This window comes from Melanotaenia boesemani, chromosome 5, assembly GCF_017639745.1.
Source record: "Melanotaenia boesemani isolate fMelBoe1 chromosome 5, fMelBoe1.pri, whole genome shotgun sequence".
In the NCBI taxonomy this organism is placed as follows: Eukaryota; Metazoa; Chordata; class Actinopteri; order Atheriniformes; family Melanotaeniidae; genus Melanotaenia; species Melanotaenia boesemani.
In genome coordinates this window covers 23,580,238-23,605,592 of record NC_055686.1, presented here as the reverse complement: position 1 = coordinate 23,605,592, position 25,355 = coordinate 23,580,238, and the positions used below count along the sequence as shown (strand labels likewise).

The following is a 25,355-nucleotide window of genomic DNA, read 5'->3' as shown; positions in this document are numbered from 1 at the left end:
TCTACTAGATCCCCAGGTGCTTATCTGCTGTTCTACAGAAAAAGTAAGATGACAAACATCTCGGATTTCCCAGAATTGTCTGAATGATTGTATGAAGTCTGTATTGACTTTATCTCTTCTACTTTGACTCAAGACATCAGCGAGAACTCCACTTCCGAAGCCTCTGAGCAAGAATCCAAAGACGAACATCAGCAACATGATCATCATGAAAAGGAAGACAAGGGGATAGCAGCCAAGGACAACGAGAAAAAGCAGGATGATGATAAGACAAGAGAAGAGAACCAAGATGGAGGTTCTAGTATGAAAGAACAAAGAGGTGATATGTTAGCAGATCAAAACAGAAATGAAACTCATGCTTCAGCTCATGTACAGAACAGTCAAAGTGAGGGAGAGATTGACCATAATACTTCAGAGACTGACCAGAAACACAAACTGGTTGTCAGGGATGGTTCACACAAACATGAGCGGCAGAGAGAGAAGGACAAAGATGTTAGAAAAAATAAAATAGGAGATGCTGATCATTCATCAGGGAGAGGCATGACAGATGATGGTTATGATAATGGTGCAAACTTTGATGCCGTTCAACAAAACACGCATAATGTGAAAGATCAGAGAAAATGTGAATTTCTTTATGTAAAGAGAAGTGAAGATGAAGACGTAGAAGTCTACAAAGTGCGTGGGAATCAACAAAGCAATGAGGACAAAAACACCACTAAAATAAAAGAAAAAGATGGGGAGGGTAACAAAAACAATAAAAATGTGCAAACCAGAAGAAATTTAGAAAGTCACTGTGGTGGTAGTGAAATGGATCAGGAAGCTGAGCAGCTACATGATCAACATGGACAGGTTGCCATCCATCCAGGGACAACAGATGATAGTCATCAGAGTGGTATCATTGTAATGTTGACACAGAAAACAGCAAAGCAAGATGACGCTGACACTGAATGTGATACAAATGCAGATGATGTGGATGTTTTAACAAGTGGTTTAGAAAACTTGAATTTAAATGATCTATCAGTGGCACAGGAAGATGGTGACAAAAACATGACAGGACAAACAGAAAATGATGCTAGTGTTGAGAATATGACACAAGCCTCAACTGAAATGCAAATAGTTGAGAAAGACGAACCTGAAGGATCTGCACAAACAGGTGTTTGTGCTGCTATTACAACGGCTTTCTTTTAATAAAAATGAGTGACACCTGTTAAGAGTTAATGATATGATAAGAAACTAACTTTAACCAAACCGAAACTATTTTTATTTGAAAAAAAATTCTTGTATTGTTGATGGAAGCTTTGCTGGTTTGGGTTGTTTTTGTCAGAGACCATTTGGCCTCATCAACAAATTGTTCCCCTGTGATTGGGGTGCATGTGTTGTTTCTGTTGACTGCATTGTGATTTTTATGTGTTTGGCTTTCTCTTGTTTATGTTTTGCTATTTTTTTGTTAATTAATTATTTGTAGCCACAGTTTGCAGAGCACCACGTTTAAAAGTTTTATTTGGTGTTTCATACAGTTTTTGAATCCTCATCACTAAAGAAAGAAAATCAAAGTAAACACACTGTTATCATTACTGATCTACATTATATTTGTTATTTTAAGTTCATAATTAAATAAAGTTGTTTAAACTGCTACTCTGCAGAGTTTTTATTTGTACAGCATCCACACTGATTGATATGTTTATTTAGCTCTGTTATCTTGACCTATAATGGAATCAGATTATAGAAAACATACTTTAGTCGCTGCCTTAGATGACTTTGACTCACGTCATAACCTGCCTTGAATCAAACCATCACAAATGTTTAACTTACCTGTCAGTGTCACGTTAGTTTAAAAAAAAAATCACATTCAGTTTCACTTTTAGTAAAATGTAGGTTCTAAAGTTTAATGTTTCTACCAGAACTTTTTAAATGGTTCCTTTAAACTTTTTTCTAAACAAGGGTACCTTATATACTTGACTTAGTACGAATTGATTCGCCTTTAAAGATCTTTTTTTACTTGTTCTGTCCAGCATAGTAGCAAACAGATTGGTGCTCTGGCTGCAAATTGCTTTGGCAAGTGAAGCTTTATGGGTATAAGGCTTCTTTTGATAATCTACTTAATTTATTTTTATTTTATTTTATTTTATTTTATTTATTTATTTTGAATTATGAAAATGACAAAAGTGGATAAGTATCTCGGGCTCTTGTTAATGAGTGAGGGAAGGATGGAGAGGGAGATCTAAGGTCGGTGCGGTGTCTCCAGACTCTGCATCGGTCTGTCGCGATGAATAAGGAGTTGAGCCTACCCTCCCTATGGTCACGCTACCGACCAAAAAAACGAGATCGCTAATACAAGCGGTCGAAATGAGTTTTTCCGCATGGTGGCTGGGCTCTCCCATAGGGTGAAAAGCTCGGTGATCTGAGAGGGGCTCAGAGTCGCTGCTGCTCCGCATCCAGGGGAGTCAGGTGAGGTGGCTCGGGCATCTGGTCAGGAATACCTCCCTGGTGAGGTGCTCCGGGCACGTTCCATGGAGAGGAGGCAAGGACACGCTGGAAGCACTATATCTTTCGGCTGGCCTGGGAACGGATTTCCCCGCACGTGATAGAAGATGTGACACTGGCAAGGGGGGAAGTCTGGGCTTTCCTGCTTAGGCAGCTGAATCGATCCTGGATAAGCGGTACCGTCCCACCTAATAGTCTCCCTTCCAACCTCCTCCACCATCACCCCTCCAAACTTTCACCTGTGTCCACATTTGCACAGTTACTCTCACACACCAACATCAAGAATCAAGATCTTTATTGTCATTATGCAAGCATAACTGAATTTTGAGGAGTGTCTCGGCTTAAACCCCTAAGAAAATAGAAATATAACAAGCACACATAAATAAGAAAAAATATATATAAAAGATATAAGAACACCTCTATATTTACAGGAAAAGGCTTCACAGCAGACAATATTTAGAGGGTGGAAAGTGCATAGTGCAATGATGGAGGCCTGTATATTTGTGTGTCTGTGTGTGTCTGAGAAGGTGTGAATCTTCAGTGTGTGTGTGGCTCTGGAGGGTGCGAATGTGGAGGGTGTGTTGAACTACAGGGGTCTATAAGGACTCTGGGGATGTTATGTATGTTATTTTTCCAGGTAAAACTTGCTTATTCATAAAAATGATTGGTCAAAATATTCCAAAATTACATATTTCCAAAATAACAACTCAGCTGGAGGTTGCCACCAGGATTATAGTTACAGTGGGGCTTTCAGGAAACCTTATTTTCGATCATGTAGCAGAAATTTGCACGGTGCTGAAAGAAATGGTGCGGGTCACCTGCGTTGTTCCGACATTTAAATGAATTAATTCAATCAAAAGATGCAGATCCAGGGTGTCAAACATCGTGATGGACTCCCACCAAAGAGCCCATGAAATGTTGAACCTCCTCCCCACGTAGACAGCAAGCTGCGCTGCTTGAAACAACGAACTAGACCGAAGTGACACTTATTCCCACAAGCTCACGAACTTTGTTCCATTATATATACTCTGCACTTTACTAAACGTTTATGTTTTATTTTATTGCTATGATTTTAGATTATTATTATTAGCGTTTAGATTATTTATTAAATGATTTTATTTATAAGGGCTATATTTTTAAGACTGGGCCTCAGAAAAATGTTTTACATGTTGGATGACAATAAATGAACATTGACTGGGATTATTACCATGCTGTCCGTTTTTCTCTTAGGTGATGTGAAGCGCTCCTCTCGGGTTTCTGTGAAACGAAAGTCAAAAGGTTGTACCTCGGTGAAGTTGGTTTTAGGTTGGATATTCGACAGACATTTATCATTTCGTGTTCAATAGCTTCCGTTTCACGCGACCAAAACACGCAATTCCTGACCTGTATTATAGCACAAGAAGAGACAAACAAGACACACCCCTTTTGATTCATTTTGAAAGCTCCTTCTGTTTTTTAAAATTTTTTTTACAGTAGAAATATCAATATTTCTTCAATAACTTCCACAAATTGTGACCGAGGGGCCCCAAACCTCAACTAAATTGTTCTACTAAGACACACAAACAAGAAACACCCCTTTTGATTCATTTTGAAAGCTCCTTCTGTTTTTTACAAAAAATTTACAGTAATAATATCAATATTTCTTCAATAGCTTCCACAAATTGTGACCGAGGGGCCCCAAACCTCAAGTAAAATCTTCTACTAAGACACACAAACAAGACACACCCCTTTCGATTCATTTTGAAAGCTCCTTCTGTTTTTTACAATTTTTTACAGTAAAAATATCAATATTTCTTCAATAGCTTCCACAAATTGTGACAGAGGGGCCCCAAACCTCAACTAAAATGTTCTACTGAGACACACAAACAAGACACACCCCTTTTGATTAATTTTGAAAGCTCCTTCTGTTTTTCAGCATGTGTCTACCCTTCGCTAAGAGGCATGGGTAACCCGTTGAACCCCACTTGTGATAGGGATTGGGGATTGCAATTATTTCCCATGAACGAGGAATTCCCAGTAATCGCTACTACCGATTGGATGGTTTAGTGAGGTCCTCGGATCGGCCCCGCCGGGGTCGGTCAAGGCCCTGGCGGAGCTCCGAGAAGACGATCAAACTTGACTATCTAGAATCCGGGGAAGGGGCGCCACTCCCGTCGAGCCCCTGAGCATGAGTCGGGCGCGGCTGCCGGTGGACCCTCCAGTCTCCGAGCTGACCGCGTTACGCATGCGAACCACAGGGAAAACCTCGGCGAGAGTGGACCGCCCTTAGCGGGGGACCTTGGGGTGCCCGCTCCCGAGCCTGCCCGCCGTCGCAGCGGGGAACCCGGCTGATCCCGAGTTCCGTGAGCCTCTCCCTCCTCCGGGGAGCCACGCCTGGGGGTTGCCGGGGGGGGGGGTGACCTCCCCCAACCCCTAACCCACTTCGAATACGACCTCAGATCAGATGAGACGACCCGCTGAATTTAAGCATATTACTAAGCGGAGGAAAAGAAACTAACAAGGATTCCCTTAGTAGCGGCGAGCGAAGAGGGAAGAGCGGGAAATGTGGTGTACAGAAGACCGCTCGCCCGGTGTCGGTCGGGGCCTGAGTCCTTCTGATGGAGGCTCAGCCCGTGGACGGTGTGAGGCCGGTAACGGCCCCCGTCACGCCGGGGCCCGGTCTTCTCAGAGTCGGGTTGTTTGGGAATGCAGCCCAAAGAGGGTGGTAAACTCCATCTAAGGCTAAATACCGGCACGAGACCGATAGTCGACAAGTACCTTAAGGGAAAGTTGAAAAGAACTTTGAAGAGAGAGTTCAAGAGAGCGTGAAACCGTTAAGAGGTAAACGGGTGGGGTCCGCGCAGTCTGCCCGGGGGATTCAACCCGACGGGTCAGGGACGGCCGCCCGGTGCGGGAGGATCCCCTCCGCTTCTCCTCTCGGGGGGCAGGCGGCAGGGACCTCTCCCCGGCGCTGGCTGGCCCTCGCCGGGCGCATTTCCTCACCGGCGGTGCGCCAGGAAGGGCTCGGGGACTCTGGTTGTCCTCCAGCCAGCTGGGTGCGGGCCTCCAGCTGCAGCAGGCTGGCTGGGGAGGAGTGTGACTTGGGCCCTAGATGTCCTCCAGAATGAATGAATCAAAAGGGGTGTGTCTTGTTTGTGTGTCTTAGTAGAACAATTTAGTTGAGGTTTGGGGCCCCTCGGTCACAATTTGTGGAAGCTATTGAAGAAATATTGATATTTTTACTGTAAAAAATTGTAAAAAACAGAAGTAGCTTTCAAAATGAATTGAAAGGGGTGTGTCTTGTTTGTGTGTCTTATTGGAATAATTTAGTTGAGGTTTGGGGCCCCTCGGTCACAAATTGTGGAAGTTATTGAAGAAATATTGATATTTCTACACTGTAACAAATTGCTGTAAAAATACTGGATATTTTTAACAGTAGTATACTGTTCTCCATTAATACAGTTGAATACTGTAATTTCTGACGTCTTTAAGAGACAAAATATTAATGCAAGCTTCTGGAAACTATTACAGTACAGAGCAGTATTTTTATTTTTTTTTTTACAGCAAGCCACTATAATCCTACAGTATAATATAGTATTTCTTTTCTTTTTCGGTTGAGACATGTTCTTTGGTCCGTTCAGTTAGACATCTGAACAAAATTAGAAAATTAAGTGAATTTAAAATAGGTCTACACATCAGTGTGTTTATTCAAGATTGAGGAAACACTAACAAGAAGAGAGGAATTACGTTTAATCCGGATTGTTAAACTGAGAGCACCAAGCTGGACGGAACACTTCACGTGACACGCTTTCCCTCTTCTCATCAAGTGAGCAGCGTTCCGTCATCAACCCTCCTCCCAAGGCTTTGTTAAAAAGGTAAATATCATCTTGCTAAAGTGAGAATACGATATTATGTGATTTTTTTGTTGGATTAGCATTTACCTGTTGTAAGCTAGCATGCTATTCACTCTTTTAGCAACTGCGGATAAAAGTTAAACTTTCTGTTGAAGCACGTTGCTAGCTTGAGCTGGTCGGTCATTCTTTGTGATTGCTACAAGGTTCAATTTTACAATTTGTTGCGGTATTCTACATGTAAAACGATTTAAAGGAGTTTATAGGGAGACACCGTTATAAAGGTTGATGCAAAAAGCTTAAGGCAGCTTCAAAGTGGACTTAGTGTAATATAGCTAACGGTTAACAAGTTGTTGGGGAATGACTTTTTTCTTGAAAGAGCATTTTAAATATTAAGTGTAAGTGAAATAATTTTTTTGTGAAGGTCTGTAGGGTAAATGGTAAACATCTACAGACAGGAAGGAATTCAAGGTAGTGAGAGGGCAGAAGTTATAAACCTCATGAAAACAACATTCTGTCTCCAGCGTAACCATATCAATCAGACTCCAGCATCTTCCATTGAAGATTTAAGAATCCTATGGCCCTACCTTTTTACCCCAAGAGGTATATACAGTCACTTTGAGTTACTAACTGACATCAGCATTTTACATGCCTTGGAGCTATCCATTGAAGAATCTGGACAGGGAATGGACAAGTATTTAAGGACAAAACTAAAGAACAAAGATGTACAGTCTGAAGATGGGGAGTTGACTCAAAACATCATCCAAATGCTGATGGCCTACTTCAATGAAAGAACAGAGGGACTGGTACTCTTTGCTGATGTAAGTTTTGTTTAGCATTATTCCTCCTGTCTACCATGACTGTACATGGAATTCCATTCTTAATTTGAATACTGTTCATGTTTTACAGATGTCTGCCACTGCAGCTGATGTAGAGTGAACCCTGACCCTCCCAACCACTCCACGACTGATTCTACTGGGTAAGTATCATAACAGCATTACATGGAATATAGAACAAATTGAGTCTGAGTGTAACGGTGTAACTTTTTATGTTCTGTCTTTAATGTGTTATCCTGCAAAATACACAGACATTGCAATGAATATACTGAACACATTTATGTCCTAATTTCCTCATAGCACCACAGTTCAATCGCGTTGCTGGGATTATTGACCTAAAACACTAGTGAAACAACAAAAAAGAACTCCAAGTTGGACAAAATAGACAAAATAGTAATGTTAAAAGTAAAAAACTATATATATTATGTTACTTTTTCTTTAAACTTCTTGTCCAGGGCTCTTACACCCATATTTCTTTTCCATGATTGTTGTCTGCATCAGTTGCTGGTGATGGAGTCACATTGGGCCACTGGATGATCAGCATTGAAAGCCAGGTCATCTGTGAAGGCACCCAAAAAACCTTCATCTCAGGGCTTGCTGCAGTTTTCGCAACATTCTACGTGTTCAACCTGGAATACCAAGAAGAAGCTGCAAGGACCCTGGAGTTTGTGCAAAGGTAAATTTTGTGTCAGAAATATTGTTTGAATGTGTTACCCCTCTTCCCAGCTCTTGTTTAGGAATATTGAATTGTTATTTAATATAAGCCATGCTTATATATTCATTTTACAATTACAACATTTCTAAAGAAATTTTGAATGCTGCTAATGCAGCCACCCACGCCCGAGAGCGGCAGCCATGTTGGAGCACCTACATTAATGAGTGTGAGGGAAGGGCAGCTGAAAAAAAACATTTACTTGTAAAAGACACCTGCAATAAGACTGCTGGAGCGTGTGTGTGTCAGAGAGGGATCATAAGAGAGACACACTGAGTCAGACAGAGAGACACACACAGAGTTAGACAGAAACATGCACACTGAGTCAGACAGACACACACCGAGTTAGACAGACACACACAGAGTTAGACAGAAACATGCACACTGAGTCAGACAGATACACACCGAGTTAGACAGAAACACACTGAGTCAGACAGACACACACCGAGTTAGACAGAAACACACTGAGTCAGACAGACACACACCGAGTTAGACAGAAACACACTGAGTCAGACAGACACACACCGAGTTAGACAGAAACACACTGAGTTAGACAGAAACCCACTGAATTAGACAGAAACACACTGAGTTAGACAGAAACACACTGAGTCAGACAGACACACACTGAGTTAGACAGACACACACTGAGTTAGACAGAAACACACTGTGTCAGACAGAAACACACTGTGTTAGACAGAAACACACTGAGTTAGACAGACACACACTGAGTTAGACAGAAACACACTGTCAGACAGAAACACACTGTCAGACAGACACACACTGAGTTAAACAGACACACACTGAGTTAAACAGACACACACTGAGTTAAACAGACACACACTGAGTTAAACAGACACACACAGAGTCAGACAGGGAGAGAGACAAATCGGAAGCTAACTGAGACAACTGTAAAGTTCCAAAAGGAAGTCAAACCATAGCCTGCTTCCTTTTGGAACCCATCTTAAGGATGGGGCTGGTCAGACTGACCATGTCAGTCTGTGTGATGCTCTTATTGAGCAATGTGTCCTTCTCTAACAGCCTTTCTTAAGTTGACCTGAAATACAGTCTTCAAAAAGTAGATACATTTTGAACTTTGAAGAACTAAATTCTTAGAAATCACTGTCAACAAATTTCCCAAATATGACATGTTTCCTAATGCCTCAAATTAGTTAAATAAATTCTGTTTTAATTGTAGCAGCTGATCTATTGTAATCCTCAATCATGAATGTTTTCTTATTTCTCACTGATAGTTTTTAAAAAAAAAAAAATCAAATTTTCATCCTCTCATCATTTTGAGTCACTGAGGTGATTATCATATAAATGCATCTTAATTCTTTTTTCAGTTAATGTGAAAGGGTTCCATATGAAATTATTTTTAGTTACCACACCTAATATCTTATATAATTTCTCTATTATTTCATTTTAGGCGCCTCATTGGGATCAATCCCAAAAGGGGAGGAAAGACCAGCCAGGGAAAAGTGGTGTCAAAGAGGACGGGGAAGCTGGTCCACAAAAAGGCAACAACGGTGAATCCCCATGTGGCCACTCTCCTAAAAAATTTGATGGACTTTGAGTGGGGGTTTATTTAGTTCAAACTGTCTCAGGTGCCCATGGTCAATTTTTTTACTCACAGTTGTTGAAAACCTGTTTATGTTTAGTTTTTATTGTTGTGAAATGTGTGTAATGAAGTTAGCTTTTACTTTGTTCTTAGCTGCTATGCAGTGACTTTAACTGAACTGTTTCAATGTTTCGGTGAACGGAGGAAGGAAGAGGAAAAAATAACAAGCAGTAAAGTGAAGAGGATTTGAATTGGCTGATGATTTCTATTCTGTTTGCAAACAGTCAAACCAGCCTCGATCAATTTTGACCCAGTAGGACAACACAAAGTTTAATAAATGTAATGTGATCTAAATCCCATGTCATAGTTCAAGAAAAAATATGACAGTCAAGTAATGATGCTTGTGGATTTTATGGATACTACAAAAGTTCAGTTTTAATAAATATTAATGTTGCGAGGCCATCTCTTGTCTGAGCTCTTTCTTATGGCTGTTTTAATTTATTAGTAGTATAGTTTTACTTTTCACTTTAAAGATAACATTTTGTAGGATTTTGATATAGTTTTACAGTAATAAGTTGTTAATGGAGAATACTGTAAGAACTGTAAAATAACAGTATAATGGCAAAGAACTGACAGTATAATACTGTAATGTTTGTTTTATGTACAGCACAGTACTGTAATGTTTTTACAGTAATATACTGTTGCTGTAGATTACAGTAGGTATACTGTAGATTAACAGTTTCAAGCTGGCAACTCTAGCTGCCAGTAGTTAACTGTAATTTAACAGGAAAATTTGTTACAGTGTACTGTAAAAAATTTTTAAAAAACAGAAGGAGCTTTCAAAATGAATCAAAAGGGGTGTGTCTTGTTTGTCTCTTCTTGTGCTATAATACAGGTCAGGAATTGCGTGTTTTGGTCGCGTGAAACGGAAGCTATTGAACACGAAATGATAAATGTCTGTCGAATATCCAACCTAAAACCAACTTCACCGTGGTACAACCTTTTGACTTTCGTTTCACAGAAACCCGAGAGGAGCGCTTCACATCACCTAAGAGAAAAACGGACAGCATGGTAATAATCCCAGTCAATGTTCATTTATTGTCATCCAACATGTAAAACATTTTTCTGAGGCCCAGTCTTAAAAATATAGCCCTTATAAATAAAATCATTTAATAAATAATCTAAACGCTAATAATAATAATCTAAAATCATAGCAATAAAATAAAACATAAACGTTTAGTAAAGTGCAGAGTATATATAATGGAACAAAGTTCGTGAGCTTGTGGGAATAAGTGTCACTTCGGTCTAGTTCGTTGTTTCAAGCAGCGCAGCTCGCTGTCTACGTGGGAAGGAGGGTCAACATTTCATGGGCTCTTTGGTGGGAGTCCATCATGATGTTTGACGCCCTGGATCTGCATCTTTTGACATAAATGACATCTAAAAAGAGAGGCTGCTGTTGGTAATTTTCTTTAGCGCCTTCGCTCTTTGCGAAACCTTCATCCTCAGCAGTTATCACATTAGACTGTTACAGAGGATGTTAGGAGGACGCTCTCTCTCCACCACACAACCATAGAAATAAGTGGACACAGCTGCACCGAGAACAGTTTGCTTCGATGGCGATCACATAATTTAATTACCTCAATTAATACTTTCAAATGACATGATTTTAGTGCTCCAAGTCAGCTTAAGCGTCTCGATAGGTTTTCTCCAACGCTGACATCCGTTAAATACCTCTAAGCTATAAATCACATCACACCAGTTTGTATTTCAGCCACAAGTCTTGTGACGTCATGTGGAAACTAATGAGAAACGAAACCGACGACATTTGCTGCATTTTGCTGCTTGTCAGTAGCTTCAGTATGTGTAGTTTCAGAGGAGAAGTAAAGAAAGTGGACAACATGAGCTCCGCTAAAGAGAAATGTTACAACCCCCGTGACTTCACGCTGAGGTTTGTGGATAGAGAAGATGAGTTTGACTGTAAGTAACCAAATGTGGCTTTGTTCAGTATATTTCATATTTAAAATGGAATGAGTTATAAACTAAATTGCCTTGTAGTGGGGGCGCCGTTTATGGCCCTTTTCCAAGCTTGCAGGGAAATATTTACATTAATAGTCCGACAGTTTAAAGAATCTTCAGGTTTTTCTCATGTTTGTGTTTGCAGTTCTGTGTGAAGGTTTTAGTTCTCGGAGGGCACTGATGTCTTGTGGCCATGCTGTGACTCCAACATCGCTCACCAACTGGTGCCGTCAGTTGTTGGAAAAAGTAGGATGGAATTAATTACGTAATTTAAAAAAAATAATAAAAAATTCATGGGACACGTTTGACGTTCCTCTATTTTTAAAGAGCGAGCGAGAGATTTTTGCAAATTTATTAAAAATAAAACACTAAAAAATCACATAAGTATTTACAGCCTTGACATGAAGCTCAATACTTTGTTGATGCACCTTTGGCAGCAATTACAACCTTGTTGAATATGATGCCACCAGCTTTGCATGCCTATCTTTGGGCAGTTTCGCCCATTCCTCTTTGCAGCACCTCTCAAGCTTTATCAGGTTGGATGGGAAGCATCGGTGTACAGCCATTTTTAGATCTCTCCAGAGATGTCCAATCGGATTTAGGTCTGGGTTCTGGCTGGGTCACTCAAGGACATTCACAGAGTTGTCCTGAAGCCACTCCTTTGATGTCTTGGCTGTTTAGGGTTGTTGTTCTGCTGAAAGATGAACCGTCGCCCCAGTCTGAGATCAAGAGCACTATGGAGCAGGTTTTTATCCAGGATGTCCCTGTACATTGCTACATTCATCTTTCCCCCTATCCTGACAAGTCTTCCTGTTCCTGCCGCTGAAAAACATCCCCACAGCATGATGCTGCCACCACCATGCTTCACTGTAGAGATGGTATTGGCCTGGTGATTATGGCATTCACGCCAGAGAATTCAACCTTTGTCTCATCAGACCAGAGAATTATGTTTCTCATGGTCTGAGAGTCTTTCAGGTGCATTATGGTAAACTCCAGGCGGGCTGCCATGTGCTTTTTACTAAGGAATGGCTTCCGTCTGGTCACTCTAACATATAGGCCTGATTTGTAGATTGCTGCAGAGATGGTTGTCCTTGTGGAAGGTTCTCCTCTCTCCACAGAGGAATGCTGTAGCTCTGACAGAATGACCATCGGGTTCTTGGTCACCTCCCTGACTAGAGCCCTTCTCCCCCGATTGTTCAGTTTAGGCAGCCGGCCAGCTCTATGAAGAGTTCTGATGGTTCCAAACTTTTCTTTATTTCTTTTATTTACTATTTACTGATGATGGAGGCCACTGTGCTCATTGATACCTACAAGGCAGCAGCTATACCCTTACCCGGATTTGTGTCTCGAGACAACTGTGTCTCAGAGGTCTACAGACTTCATGCTTGGTTTGTGCTCTACCATGCACTGTCAACTGAGGGACCTTATACATGGACAGGTGTGTGCCTTTCCAAATTATGTCCAATCAACTGAATTTACCACAGGTGGACTCCAATTAAGCTGTAGAAACATCTAAAGAATGATCAGTTGAAACAGGATGCACCTCACTTTTGAGCTTCGTGGCAAAGGCTGTAAATACTTATGTAAATGTGATTTCTTAGTGTTTTGTTTTTTAATGAAGTTAAAAACTCTTAAAAAAAACCTTTTCACATTGTTATTATGGGATATTGTGTGTATAATTTGCAGACAAAAATTTATTTATAACATATAACATAAAATGTGGAAAAAGTGAAGCTCTATGAATACTTTCCAGATGCACTGTACCTACAACACATTTGAAATTGCATACAAGTCCCAAAATTATTTACAGAAGATCAAATTAAACAATAAAGCCAAAAACAAGTAGTTAATATCAGATCTCATTTACACACAAAAATGAGGTGATCATGAGGCTTGCCATTTGCTTTGCGTATGGATGTGGTGTGGCACCCACCAGTGTCTCAAAAATCCTGTCAAACACTTTTATTTTTATGATGAAAATTTTAGCTTTTTCTACGAAACATCAAAATACAGCAATAAAATACAGCATTTGATTAATAAATTATTCAAATGGAGGTAATGATGTTCTTGTTGCCAGACAAGTGTTGATTTGTTTTATAAGTTGAAATATGACTGTTTGCCAGACCCAACTGTACAACAAAACAAAATATTTTTAGTCTTATTATTAAAATGTGCTCCATGAATTTAAGCAAAATTTTAATGCAGATCCTGATGTCGACATTGTTGATTAATAGAGGTTTTAGATAAAGGTTGTTGATCACAGAGTCTTAAGGTTTTTAAGGTGTTAAATTATCTTTTTTTATAAGCTGTCACTCTGATTAACCATTTTTTATTATTATTATTTCAATTAAGGGTGAAAGCAAATTTGTGTGTGGCCAGTTTGGTTGTAATGCAGAGTGGCCTTATGTGGAGGTCCGAAAAATGGCTCTCCTGACCCATGAAGAAAGGGAGTACTTTGAAAGAAACATGGCTCTCAATGCTGTCAAGGTTTACTTTGACACCAAAGTAGTGAGTATCTTATGTAACCTATCAAGCTGCAGCCCTTTAAAATCTATCATTTTAAAATGTGCTTTTTTAGGATAATGAAGTAATAATAACAAATCCATCTCTTTATTCACCATCTGCTACATCAGTGTCCTGAATGCAAACATACTGTGACGAGGAAGGATCAGTCCAATCTGAGTGTCCGATGCCACATTTGCACAGCAAGGAAAGGACGGGTCTATGAATTCTGCTGGCAGTGTCTGAAGAAATGGAAAGGTGATCCCTCCCGAACAGACCGCTGTGAAAATGAAGGCTGCTACAACGAGGCCCTAAAAACACTGAGAACCTGTTCAGTTATCACCTTTGAGTCTGTGAAAGGAGTCACAGGATGTCCCTCCATCCGGGCCTGTCCCACCTGTGGCTATATGCTGGAGCATAGTTCAAAAAACTGTAAAAGCATTTACTGTTCTCGATGTAAGACAGAGTTCTGTTTTGTTTGCCTGAAGCTCAAGAGTGAATGTAAGAAAACAGGTAAGGGTTACTACAACCCATGCTCTGATGGTGTCGCCCCCAGACAGACCTCTATACCTGTGTGGCAGAGGAGATGATGTAAATATTAACCTGTGTGCTACAGTTTCTATTGAAATGAACCAAGTTATACAAACGTACCTTGTTGGATTTTATATCATTCCCTGAATTTCATAATCTGATTTAAGATTCTTGGAAACATCTGTCTGGCTAATATTTCTCTTTTTGTTTTATTTGTGATTAAATTGACCCCAAAATAATCTTTACAGCTAATGTTCACATGAATTTTAAGCATATCAACTGACTGTGGTAGAATCTAACATGTGTATATACATATTATCCAAAGTAGTTATGTTCAGTTGTTGATTCTTCCATATGTGTTTAGTGTGTCCAATCTCTCCAATCAAAGTACTTTTATCTTCTACAATATAAGAAAAATAGTTCAAACTCTGTGGAGGAAATTTTTTGTTGTTTCTAAATAAAGCTTTAGTGAAGCATTCTCTTGTCAAACAAACTATCTTCATGAGTTTTAAACTGATTGTTCAGGGAGCTCATATAACAGAAAGCAATTTAACATTTCCACTCTACATGTTAGAGGAATCTTCTCTATGTTGCATCATTTAAGGCACAAAGATATGAAGGTTTCAGGCAGCATACACAGTTATCAGTACCAGCTACTGTAGAACTTGCTCTCCTCAGACACGTGGTTGCTTCTCCTGTGCTCCCCTACTGAGCTGAGACAGAACAGTCACAAGCCAAGGACCACAGCAGACAACATCTAAGGTGTTTATAGAATGACATCATCTGAGTTGTCCACATTGCCTCCATGTGAGTGCCTCCATAGACAGCAAAGTCTCAGAAGTTTTAAATATTTATCTTTATAAAAGGCCACTTTAAAGATTTTTCACAAAATATAAAGAATATTTGCATGATTAAACATGTTTTTGTGTGAAATTTTTTTTTTTGTAATCTGTCTTGTCAACCAACATTGCTGAGACAGATGTTTCTATTCCTGAAATTGTGTTTGTCATTGACACTGGAAATGCCAAAGACAATAACTAACAGCTCATCAACAACAATATTTAATTTTCATTTGATTGTCTCCTGCTCTTATTAAATTAAGTTTTAATTATGGATTGCATTCTTTCAATCTGATCTCACAGAAATATCTGAAATAACCACGAGGTTGACTAGAGGTCAGCTCTTTTTTTGTTTTTTGTCATTTTGTTCTTGTGGCTGCTAGAAAAAAAAAAGTTCTTGCTTCTTACACCCTAAAAACAGATTGGTTAATACAACCAAAAAATTGATTGAATTTTACCAATCTAGTTGGTAGTTATGTGTCCCACCGATCTTTTGGTTAAAACTACCAATCTAATGTGGTAGTGTTTTTCAACCAATCTACACTGGTGAAAGGGCAAACCAATACAAATTGGTCACTTTGGCCAAAATATTGGTTAATTTGTGTGCTATCAATGTAAATTTGTTGGATTTGAACAATTCATATTGGTTAATAATGACTACTTTCATTGGTTAAAATTGAACTTCAATATTAATATTGGTTAATAGTGCTTGGAGTTTAATACTAGTATCTGGAATCAAATAATTTAATGACCAAGGTTACCTCCAGTGCCATTTATTTTCTTCAAACGGCAATTCAACAACAAGATTATGTTACTTGAATCTAAATTTTGGAACATGTGTAACATTTATTATTACTTGCTTTAGCAGTGTGGATGGTCATTGGTTTAAACACCATTAAGACACATTGTATAAAGTAATAATGACCTGGTTGTGAATATCATCACAAGCTCCAACACAAGCTCAGTCTATTTGCACTCCGAACAAAAGCATACTAGCACCTTCACCTTGACAAATATCAATATTTCTCTTTTATCTGAACATGAGGAAGTCCAGTACCACAATCTGGTCAAACCTAAACAACTTAATGACATCAAGTTAATGCAAACATGTATGTATCTAACTTTTCTAACATTATATGCTGTAGCAATAAGTACTTGAATACAAAACAGTCCAATACCACAGTCTGGTTTAAACAACCTCAACAACCTTCACAATTCATTTACATAGACTGTCATCCTAAACATTTTAACATGCATCTTACTTTTTCGATGCTCTGACAGTAAGGACACAAGAAAGGTCCACTACGACGATGCAGGTGCATGTAGAGTCACTATATTGCTATGATAAATCCCAGGAGTTCTTTGATCCTTGGAGTCAACACATCATGGGGTGTGGTGATGCCATACACACCCTTCTGTAAGAATGTCCAGACATCAGCAGCCTCTGCTAGGTACTCCACATTAAAAACAAAGAATACCTTAAAGCAAATGTCAACTGCTTTGACAAGGGAGTCCAGCAGGTAGATTACCTTATCATAGAGGAGGTAATAGTCTTTGACTACCATCACTGTGTCCCCAAGAGCAACTACTTGGGGCTGGCGGGTGTCCCCTCTCTTTCCACACTCCTCCACCCGTGTCCTTTGATAGGTAATGTGGTCGGTCCCAGGCTAGAATGAGTATATTATTGTATGTATTTCCCGGGGACTGTACTGTTTTTACTGTACTCCTTTCTATACAGCTCATTTGTTATGCAATTTGCTAAAAGGAAACGGCTTCATGTGGCATTTCATAATGCATTCAGAATACTGTTTTTACTTCCACGATGGACAAGTGCAAGTTACATGCTTATATCAAATAATGTACCCACCTTTCATGCTGCCATCCACCTGGATTATAATTACACTGGGGCTTTCAGGAAACCTTATTTTCGATCATGCAGCAGAAATTTGCACGGTGCTGGAAGCGGATCACCTGCGTTGTTCTGACATTCAAATGAATTAATTCAATTAAATCAACGAATAAACATGCATAATTGATATTGATGCTATTTCTAAAAAACAAAAACAAAAAAACAAACAAAAAAACAAACAAAAACAAACAAACAAACAAACAAAAACAAACAAAGAATAAAACATAATGGAACTTTTGAAAATTTTTAAAGTAAATATTGACTAATTTATGGCTCTTCTAATCCGCTGAATGTCTTAGGGAAGCTAATCAAGGGAGTCGAGCTCCTCTTAGCTCCCACGTAACTCGAACAAAGAATGACACGATGTGAAAATCCTCACAAACTCTTCACATTTTATTCTCTGTTCAGTAGTGCTCACATTTAGGCCTAATCTTTTCTACAAAATCGAAACTAAGAAACATTGTGATGTCTCGTTTATGTAAACCAAACAACATTTGACTTTCGTTTCACACAAACCCGAGAGGAGCGCTTCACATCACCTAAGAGAAAAACGGACAGCATGGTAATAATCCCAGTCAATGTTCATTTATTGTCATCCAACATGTAAAAAATGTTTCTGAGGCCCAGTCTTAAAAATATAGCGCTAATAAATAAAATCATTTAATAAATAATCTAAACGCTAATAATAATAATAATAATAATAAAAATAATAATAATAATAATATTAATAATAATAATAATAATAATAATAATAATAATAATAATAATAATATAATAGCAATAAAATAAAACATAAACGTTTAGTAAAGTACAGAGTATATATAATGGAACAAAGTTCGTGAGCTTGTGGGAATAAGTGTCACTTCAGTCTATAGTTCGTTGTTTCAAGCAGCGCAGCTCTCTGTCTACGTGGGGAGGAGGGTCAACATTTCATGGGCTCTTTGGTGGGAGTCCATCATGATGTTTGACGCCCTGGATCTGCATCTTTTGACATAAATGACATCTAAAAAGAGAGGCTGCTGTTGGTAATTTTCTTTAGCGCCTTCGCTCTTTGCGAAACCTTCATCCTCAGCAGTTATCACATTAGACTGTTACAGAGGACGCTCTCTCTCCACCACACAACCATAGAAGTAGACACAGCTGCACCGAGAACAGTTTGCTTCGATGGCGATCATATAATTTAATTACCTCAATTAATACTTTCAAATGACATGATTTTAGTGCTCCAAGTCAGCTTAAGCGTCTCGATAGGTTTTCTCCAACGCTGCCATCCGTTAAATACCTCTAAGCTATAAATCACATCACACCAGTTTGTATTTCAGCCACGAGTCTTGTGACGTCATGTGGAAACTAATGAGAAACGAAACCGACGACATTTGCTGCATTTTGCTGCTTGTCAGTAGCTTCAGAATGTGTAGTTTCAGAGGAGAAGTAAAGAAAGTGGACAACATGAGCTCCGCTAAAGAGAAATGTTACAACCCCCGTGACTTCACGCTGAGGTTTGTGGATAGAGAAGATGAGTTTGACTGTAAGTAACCAAATGTGGCTTTGTTCAGTATATTTCATATTTAAAATGGAATGAGTTATAAACTAAATTGCCTTGTAAGTGGGGGCGCCGTTTATGGCCCTTTTCCAAGCTTGCAGGGAAATATTTACATTAATAGTCCGACAGTTTAAAGGATCTTCAGGTTTTTCTCATGTTTGTGTTTGCAGTTCTGTGTGAAGGTTTTAGCTCTCGGAGGGCACTGATGTCTTGTGGCCATGCTGTGACTCCAACATCGCTCACCAACTGGTGCCGTCAGTTGTTGGACAAAGTAGGTTGGAATTAATTACATAAAAAAAAACATTTTTCATGGGACACTTTTGACGTATCAAAATCTTATATAAAATATTGAGTTTCGTGTTCATCAGTCAATCGCATTTAAATGTATCTGAAAGTTCTATAGAACTAAAAGTTCTATTAAACTAAAAGTTAATTAGATGATATACTTAAAAACAAACAAACAAAAAAAAACTAACACAACAAACTTTTATGCAGAAAAAATTTTGAGTCCTATAATTTCTTTATGTTTCAGCATGCAGATAATAGAATAATAGAATAAGTCAATTTTTTCCTCAAAATTCTAAACACAAAACACCATAATGACAATGTGAAAAGTTTTTTTTTTTTTAAAGAGAGAGAGAGATTTTTTGCAAATTTATTAAAAATAAAACCCCAAAAAATCACATAAGTATTTACAGCTTTGACATAAAGCTCAATACTTTGTTGATGCACCTTTGGCAGCAATTACAACCTTGTTGAATATGATGCCACCAGCTTTGCATGCCTATCTTTGGGCAGTTTCGCCCATTCCTCTTTGCAGCACCTCTCAAGCTTTATCAGGTTGGATGGGAAGCATCTGTGCACAGCCATTAGATCTCTCCAGAGATGTCCAATCGGATTCAGGTCTGGGCTCTGGCTGGGCCACTCAAGGACATTCACAGTGTTGTCCTGAAGCCACTCCTTTGATGTCTTGGCTGTGTGCTTAGGATTGTTGTCCTGCTGAAAGATGAACTGTCGCCCCAGTCTAAGATCAAGAACACTCTGGAGCAGGTTTTTATCCAGGATGTCTCTGTACATTGCTGCATTCATCTTTCCCCCTATCCTGACAAGTCTTCCTGTTCCTGCCACTGAAAAACATCCCCACAGCATGATGCTGCCACCACCATGCTTCACTGTAGAGACGGTATTGGCCTGGTGATTATGGCATTCACGCCAGAGAATTCAATCTTTGTCTACTCAGACCAGAGAATTTTGTTTCCCATGGTCTGAGAGTCTTTCAGATGCATTATGGTAAACTCCAGGCGGGCTGCCATGTGCTTTTACTAAGGAATGGCTTCCGTCTGGTCACTCTAACATATAGGCCCGATTTGTAGATTGCTGCAGGGATGGTTGTCCTTGTGGAAGGTTCTCCTCTCTCCACAGAGGAATGCTGTAGCTCTGACAGAATGACCATCAGGTTCTTGGTCACCTCCCTGACTAGAGCCCTTCTCCCCCGATTGTTCAGTTTAGGCAGCCGCCCAGCTCTATGAAGAGTTCTGATGGTTCCAAACTTTTCTTTATTTCTTTTATTTACTATTTACTGATGATGGGGGCCACTGTGCGCATTGATACCTACAAGGCAGCAGCTATACCCTTCCCCAGATTTGTGCCTCGAGACAACTGTGTCTCAGAGGTCTACAGACTTCATGCTTGGTTTGTGCTCTACCATGCACTGTCAAGTGAGGGACCTTATACATGGACAGGTGTGTGCCTTTCCAAATTATGTCCAATCAACTGAATTTACCACAGGTGGACTCCAATTAAGCTGTAGGAACATCTCAAGGATGATCAGTTGAAACAGGATGCACCTCACTTTTGAGCTTCATGGCAAAGGCTGTAAATACTTATGTAAATGGGATTTCTTAGGGTTTTATTTTTTTAATGAAGTTGAAAAACTCTTAAAAAAAAACCTTTTCACATTGTCATTATGGGATATTGTGTGTATAATTTGCAGACAAAAATTTATTTATTCCATTTTGGGATATGTCTGAAACATAAAATGTGGAAAAAGTGAAGCTCTATGAATACTTTCCAGATGGACTGTACCTACAACACCTTTGAAATTGCATACAAGTCCCAAAATTATTTACAGAAGATCAAATTAAACAAAAACGCCAAAAACAAGTAGTCAATATTAGATCTCATTTACACACAAAAAAAAATTAGAACAAAATCAGAGGTGATCATGAGGCTTTCCATTTGCGTTGCGTATGGATGTGGTGTGGCACCCACCAGTGTCTCAAAGATGCTGTCAAACACTTTTATTTTTATGATGAAAATTTTAGCTTTTTCTATGAAACATCAAAATACAGTAATAAAATACAGCATTTGATTAATAAATTATTCAAATGGAGGTAACGATGTTCTTGTTGCCAGACAAGTGTTGATTTGTTTTATGAGTTGAAATATGACTCTTTGCCAGACCAAACTGTACAACAAAACAAAATATTTTTAGTCTTATTATTAAAATGTGCTCCATGAATTTAAGCAAAATTTTAATGCAGACCCTGATGTCGACATTGTTGATTAATAGAGGTTTTAGATAAAGGTTGTTGATCACAGAGTCTTAAGGTTTTTAAGGTGTTAAATGACTTTTTTTTATAAGCTGTCATTCTGATTAACCATTTTTTATTATTATTATTTCAATTAAGGGTGAAAGCAAATTTGTGTGTGGCCAGTTTGGTTGTAATGCAGAGTGGCCTTATGTGGAGGTGCGAAAAATGGCTCTCCTGACCCCTGAAGAAAGGGAGTACTTTGAAAGAAACATGGCTCTCAATGCTATCAAGGTTTACTTTGACACCAAAGTAGTGAGTATCTTATTTAACCTATCAAGCTGCAGCCCTTTAAAATCTATCATTTTAAAATGTGCTTTTTTAGGATAATGAAGTAATAATAACAAATCCATCTCTTTATTCACCATCTGCTACATCAGTGTCCTGAATGCAAACATACTGTGACAAGGAAGGATCAGTCCAATCTGAGTGTCCAATGCCACATTTGCACAGCAAGGAAAGGACGGGCCTATGAATTCTGCTGGCAGTGTCTGAAGAAATGGAAAGGTGATCGCTCCCGAACAGACCGCTGTGAAAATGAAGGCTGCTACAACGAGGCCCTAAAAACACTGAGAAGCTGTCCAGTTATCACCTTTGAGTCTGTGAAGGGAGTCAGAGGATGTCCCTCCATCCGGGCCTGTCCCACCTGTGGCTATATGTTGGAGCATAGTTCAAAATACTGTAAAAACATTGTCTGTGCTCGATGTAAGGTGGAGTTCTGTTTTGTTTGCCTAAAGATCACAACTGAATGTCTGAAAACCAGTAATCATAACAACCTATGCTCGGATGGTGTCGCCCCCAGACAGACCTCTATACCTGTGTGGCAGAGGAGATGATGTAAATATCAACCTGTGTGCTACAGTTTCTATTGAAATGAACCAAGTTATACAAACATACCTTGTTGGATTTTATATCATTCCCTGAATTTCATAATCTGATTTAAGATTCTTGGAAACATCTGTCTGGCTAATATTTCTCTTTTTGTTTTATTTGTGATAAAATTGACCCCAAAATAATCTTTACAGCTAACATTCACATGAATTTTAAGCAAATAAACTGACTGTGGTAGAATCTAACATGTGTATATACATATTATCCAAAGTAGTTATGTTCAGTTGTTGATTCTTCCATATGTGTTTAGTGTGTCCAGTCTCTCCAATCAAAGTACTTTTATCTTCTGCAATATAAGAAAAATAGTTCAAACTCTGTGGAGGAAATGTTTTGTTGTTTCTAAATAAAGCTTTAGTGAAGCATTCTCTTGTCAAACAAACTATCTTCATGAGTTTTAAACTGATTGTTCAGGGAGCTCATATAAAAGAAAGCAATTTTACATTTCCACACTACATGTTAGAAGAATCTTCTCTATGTTGCATCATTTAAGGCACAAAGATAGGAAGGTTTCAGGCAGCATACACAGTTATCAGTACCAGCTACTGTAGAACTTGCTCTCCTCAGACAAGTGGTTGCTTCTCCTGTGCTCCCCTACTGAGCTGAAACAGAACAGTCACAAGCCGAGGACCACAGCAGACAACATCTAAGGTGTTTATAGCATGACATCATCTGAGTTGTCCACATTGCCTCCATGTGAGTGCCTCCATAGACAGCAAAGTCTCAGAAGTTTTAAATATTTATCTTTATAAAAGGCCACTTTAAAGATTTTTCACAAAATATAAAGAATATTTGCATGATTAAATATATTTTTGGGTGGAAATGGTTTTTTTGTTGTAATCTGCTTAGATTTTTATTGTACTGTGAAGGTTTTTTAGGCACACACCTTTTGTTTCTTTGTTTCTTTCTTCATTTTTAATATTTAATAATGTGTTAGAGTCGAAGGACATGGCTCTACTTTACATACCAGGTATTAAATATAGTCAAAACATGCAAGTGAAATTCTAATACTTTTTTTTCATGAATAGTTCAGACAGATATTCAGCCAATATATAGGTGAGATTTAATTTTGAATGATTCTGAATCAAGTCTTACCCATCATTGCTCTCTGTGATTATTTCCAGGATAAAATTAGTTGCCCCCAGGGGCTGGCTTTATAAAAATAATTGAATAAATATGATAATGGGTCACTCTTTTGAACGTCTAGAGTAGTTCAAAGAGCTATAATCACTACTTTCATCAAAAGACCAGGCTGCTGTCCTCACAGTGATCTCTCTTGGTAATAGAAAGGTACTGGTTTCTTTTACATTGTGTTGTCAACCAACATTGCTGAGACAGATATTTCTGTTCCTGAAATTGTGTTTGTCATTCACACTGGAAATGCCAAAGACAATAACTAACAGCTCATCAACAACAATATTTAATTTTTGTTTGATTGTGTCCTGCTCTTATTAAATTAGGTTTTAATTATGGATTGCATTCTTCTTTCAATCTGACCTCACAAAAATATCTGAAATAACCACGAGGTTGACTAGAGGTCAGCTCTTTTTTTGTTTGTCATTTTGTTCTTGTGGCTGCTAGAAAAAGAAAAAAGTTCTTGCTTCTTACACCCTAAAAACAGATTGGTTAATACAACCAAAACATTGATTGAATTTTACCAATCTAGTTGGTAGTTATGTGTCCCACCGATCTTTTGGTTAAAACTACCAATCTAATATGGTAGTGTTTTTCAACCAATCTACACTGGTGAAAGGGCAAACCAATACAAATTGGTCTTTTTGGCCAAAATATTGGTTAATTTGTGTAAAGTCCTGAAGAAAGCTATCAATGTAAATTTGTTGGATTAGAACAATTCATATTGGTTAATAATGACTACTTTCATTGGTTAAAATTGAACTTCAACATTAATATTAGTTAATATTGCTTGGAGTCTAATACTAGTATTTGGAATCAAATAATGTAACAACCAAGGTTTCCTCCAGTGCCATTTATTTTCTTCAAATGGCAATTCAACAACAAGATTATCTTACTTGAATCTAAATTTTGGAACATTGTATGTGTAACATTTATTATTACTTGCTTTAGCAGTGTGGATGGTCATTGGTTTAAACACAATTAAGACACATTGTATAAAGTAATAATGACCTGGTTGTGAATATCATCACAAGCTCAGTCTATTTGCACTCCGAACAAAAGCATACTAGCACCTTCACCTTGACAAATATCAATATTTCTCTTTTATCTGAACATGAGAAAGTCCAGTACCACAATCTGGTCTAAACCTAAACAACTTAATGACATCAAGTTAATGCAAACATGTATGTATCTAACTTTTCTAACATTATATGCTGTAGCAATAAGTACTTGAATACAAAACAGTCCAATACCACAGTCTGGTTTAAACAACCTCAACAACTTTCACAATTCATTTACATAGACTGTCATCCTAAACATTTTAACATGCATCTTACTTTTTCGATGCTCTGACAGTAAGGACACAAGAAAGGTCCACTACGACGATGCAGGTGCATGTAGAGTCACTATATTGCTATGATAAATCCCAGGAGTTCTTTGATCCTTGGAGTCAACACATCATGGGGTGTGGTGATGCCATACACACCCTTCTGTAAGAATGTCCAGACATCAGCAGCCTCTGCTAGGTACTCCACATTAAAAATAAAGAATACCTTAAAGCAAATGTCAACTGCTTTGATAAGGGAGTCCAGCAGGTAGATTACCTTATCATAGAGGAGGTAATAGTCTTTGACTACCATCACTGTGTCCACAAGAACAACTACTTGGGGCTAGCGGGTGACCCCTCTCTTTCCACACTCCTCCACCCGTGTCCTTTGATAGGCAATGTGGTCGGTCCCAGGCTAGAATGAGTATATTATTGTATGTATTTCCCGGGGACTAACAGGGTAATTAAACAGTCCCTCCAGGATTTCACACTCATTTTTTGTTTTGGTTGCAGGCCAAATTACCTGATTTTCCCAAAAATTGCCCTGAAAAGTTAAGATTTTTCATCCATTATGACATAAATTAACTTTTCTATGCATTTTATTTGCAATTTCATTACAGAGGTTCAGGGGCAGCCAAGAACATCATAAAAATATGCA

The 25,355-nt window shown here is 38.6% G+C and overlaps 3 protein-coding genes and 1 long non-coding RNA gene across 6 annotated transcripts in view; all 4 read left to right on the top strand.

Moving 5' to 3' along the window:
- Positions 1–1,632, top strand: part of LOC121639603 — a 29,982-nt gene extending 28,350 nt beyond the window's left edge. The window contains exons 43-44 of the mRNA XM_041984924.1: positions 9–43; positions 134–1,632. Of these exons, the coding sequence (XP_041840858.1) occupies positions 9–43; positions 134–1,185 (1,087 nt within the window). The 3' untranslated portion in view covers positions 1,186–1,632. The remainder of the gene's footprint in view (positions 1–8; positions 44–133) is intronic.
- Positions 1,633–6,222: 4,590 nt separating this feature from the next.
- Positions 6,223–9,856, top strand: LOC121639608. 2 transcript variants are annotated; one of them, XR_006010223.1, is made up of 4 exons: positions 6,223–6,335; positions 7,221–7,290; positions 7,649–7,823; positions 9,286–9,856. It is a non-coding gene; the product is annotated as an uncharacterized LOC121639608 (long non-coding RNA). The 2 variants fall into 2 exon arrangements; XR_006010224.1 differs by lacking the exon at positions 6,223–6,335 and adding an exon at positions 6,960–7,132.
- Positions 9,857–10,233: 377 nt separating this feature from the next.
- On the top strand, positions 10,234–15,308 carry LOC121639605 (probable E3 ubiquitin-protein ligase RNF217). Of its 2 annotated transcripts, XM_041984927.1 has the most exons (5): positions 10,234–10,488; positions 11,285–11,394; positions 11,579–11,679; positions 13,786–13,941; positions 14,067–15,308. In XM_041984927.1, the coding sequence occupies exons 1-5, from the start codon at positions 10,262–10,264 to the stop codon at positions 14,523–14,525; spliced, it is 1,053 nt and encodes a 350-aa protein (XP_041840861.1). In that variant the 5' UTR covers positions 10,234–10,261; the 3' UTR covers positions 14,526–15,308. The 2 variants fall into 2 exon arrangements, with proteins under 2 accessions (XP_041840861.1, XP_041840862.1); XM_041984928.1 differs by lacking the exon at positions 10,234–10,488 and having other exon boundaries at positions 10,880–11,394; positions 14,067–15,306.
- A 3,310-nt stretch (positions 15,309–18,618) lies between these two features.
- On the top strand, positions 18,619–22,988 carry LOC121639943 (putative E3 ubiquitin-protein ligase ARI6). The gene is made up of 4 exons (XM_041985532.1): positions 18,619–18,742; positions 18,928–19,028; positions 21,448–21,603; positions 21,729–22,988. The coding sequence occupies exons 1-4, from the start codon at positions 18,625–18,627 to the stop codon at positions 22,182–22,184; spliced, it is 831 nt and encodes a 276-aa protein (XP_041841466.1). The 5' UTR covers positions 18,619–18,624; the 3' UTR covers positions 22,185–22,988.
- The last annotated feature ends 2,367 nt before the right edge of the window (positions 22,989–25,355 follow it).

Excerpts from the sequence above, each read along its gene's own strand:
- LOC121639605 (XM_041984927.1), top strand. The coding sequence starts at position 10,262 with ATGAATCAAAAGGGGTGTGTCTTGTTTGTCTCTTCTTGTGCTATAATA. Across the intron at positions 10,489-11,284 it reads AGAGAAAAACGGACAGCATG|TTTCAGAGGAGAAGTAAAGA; the intron begins GTAATAATCCCA and ends CAGTATGTGTAG. Across the intron at positions 11,680-13,785 it reads GCCGTCAGTTGTTGGAAAAA|GGTGAAAGCAAATTTGTGTG; the intron begins GTAGGATGGAAT and ends ATTTCAATTAAG.
- LOC121639943 (XM_041985532.1), top strand. The coding sequence starts at position 18,625 with ATGTGTAGTTTCAGAGGAGAAGTAAAGAAAGTGGACAACATGAGCTCC. Across the intron at positions 18,743-18,927 it reads TAGAGAAGATGAGTTTGACT|TTCTGTGTGAAGGTTTTAGC; the intron begins GTAAGTAACCAA and ends TTGTGTTTGCAG. Across the intron at positions 19,029-21,447 it reads GCCGTCAGTTGTTGGACAAA|GGTGAAAGCAAATTTGTGTG; the intron begins GTAGGTTGGAAT and ends ATTTCAATTAAG.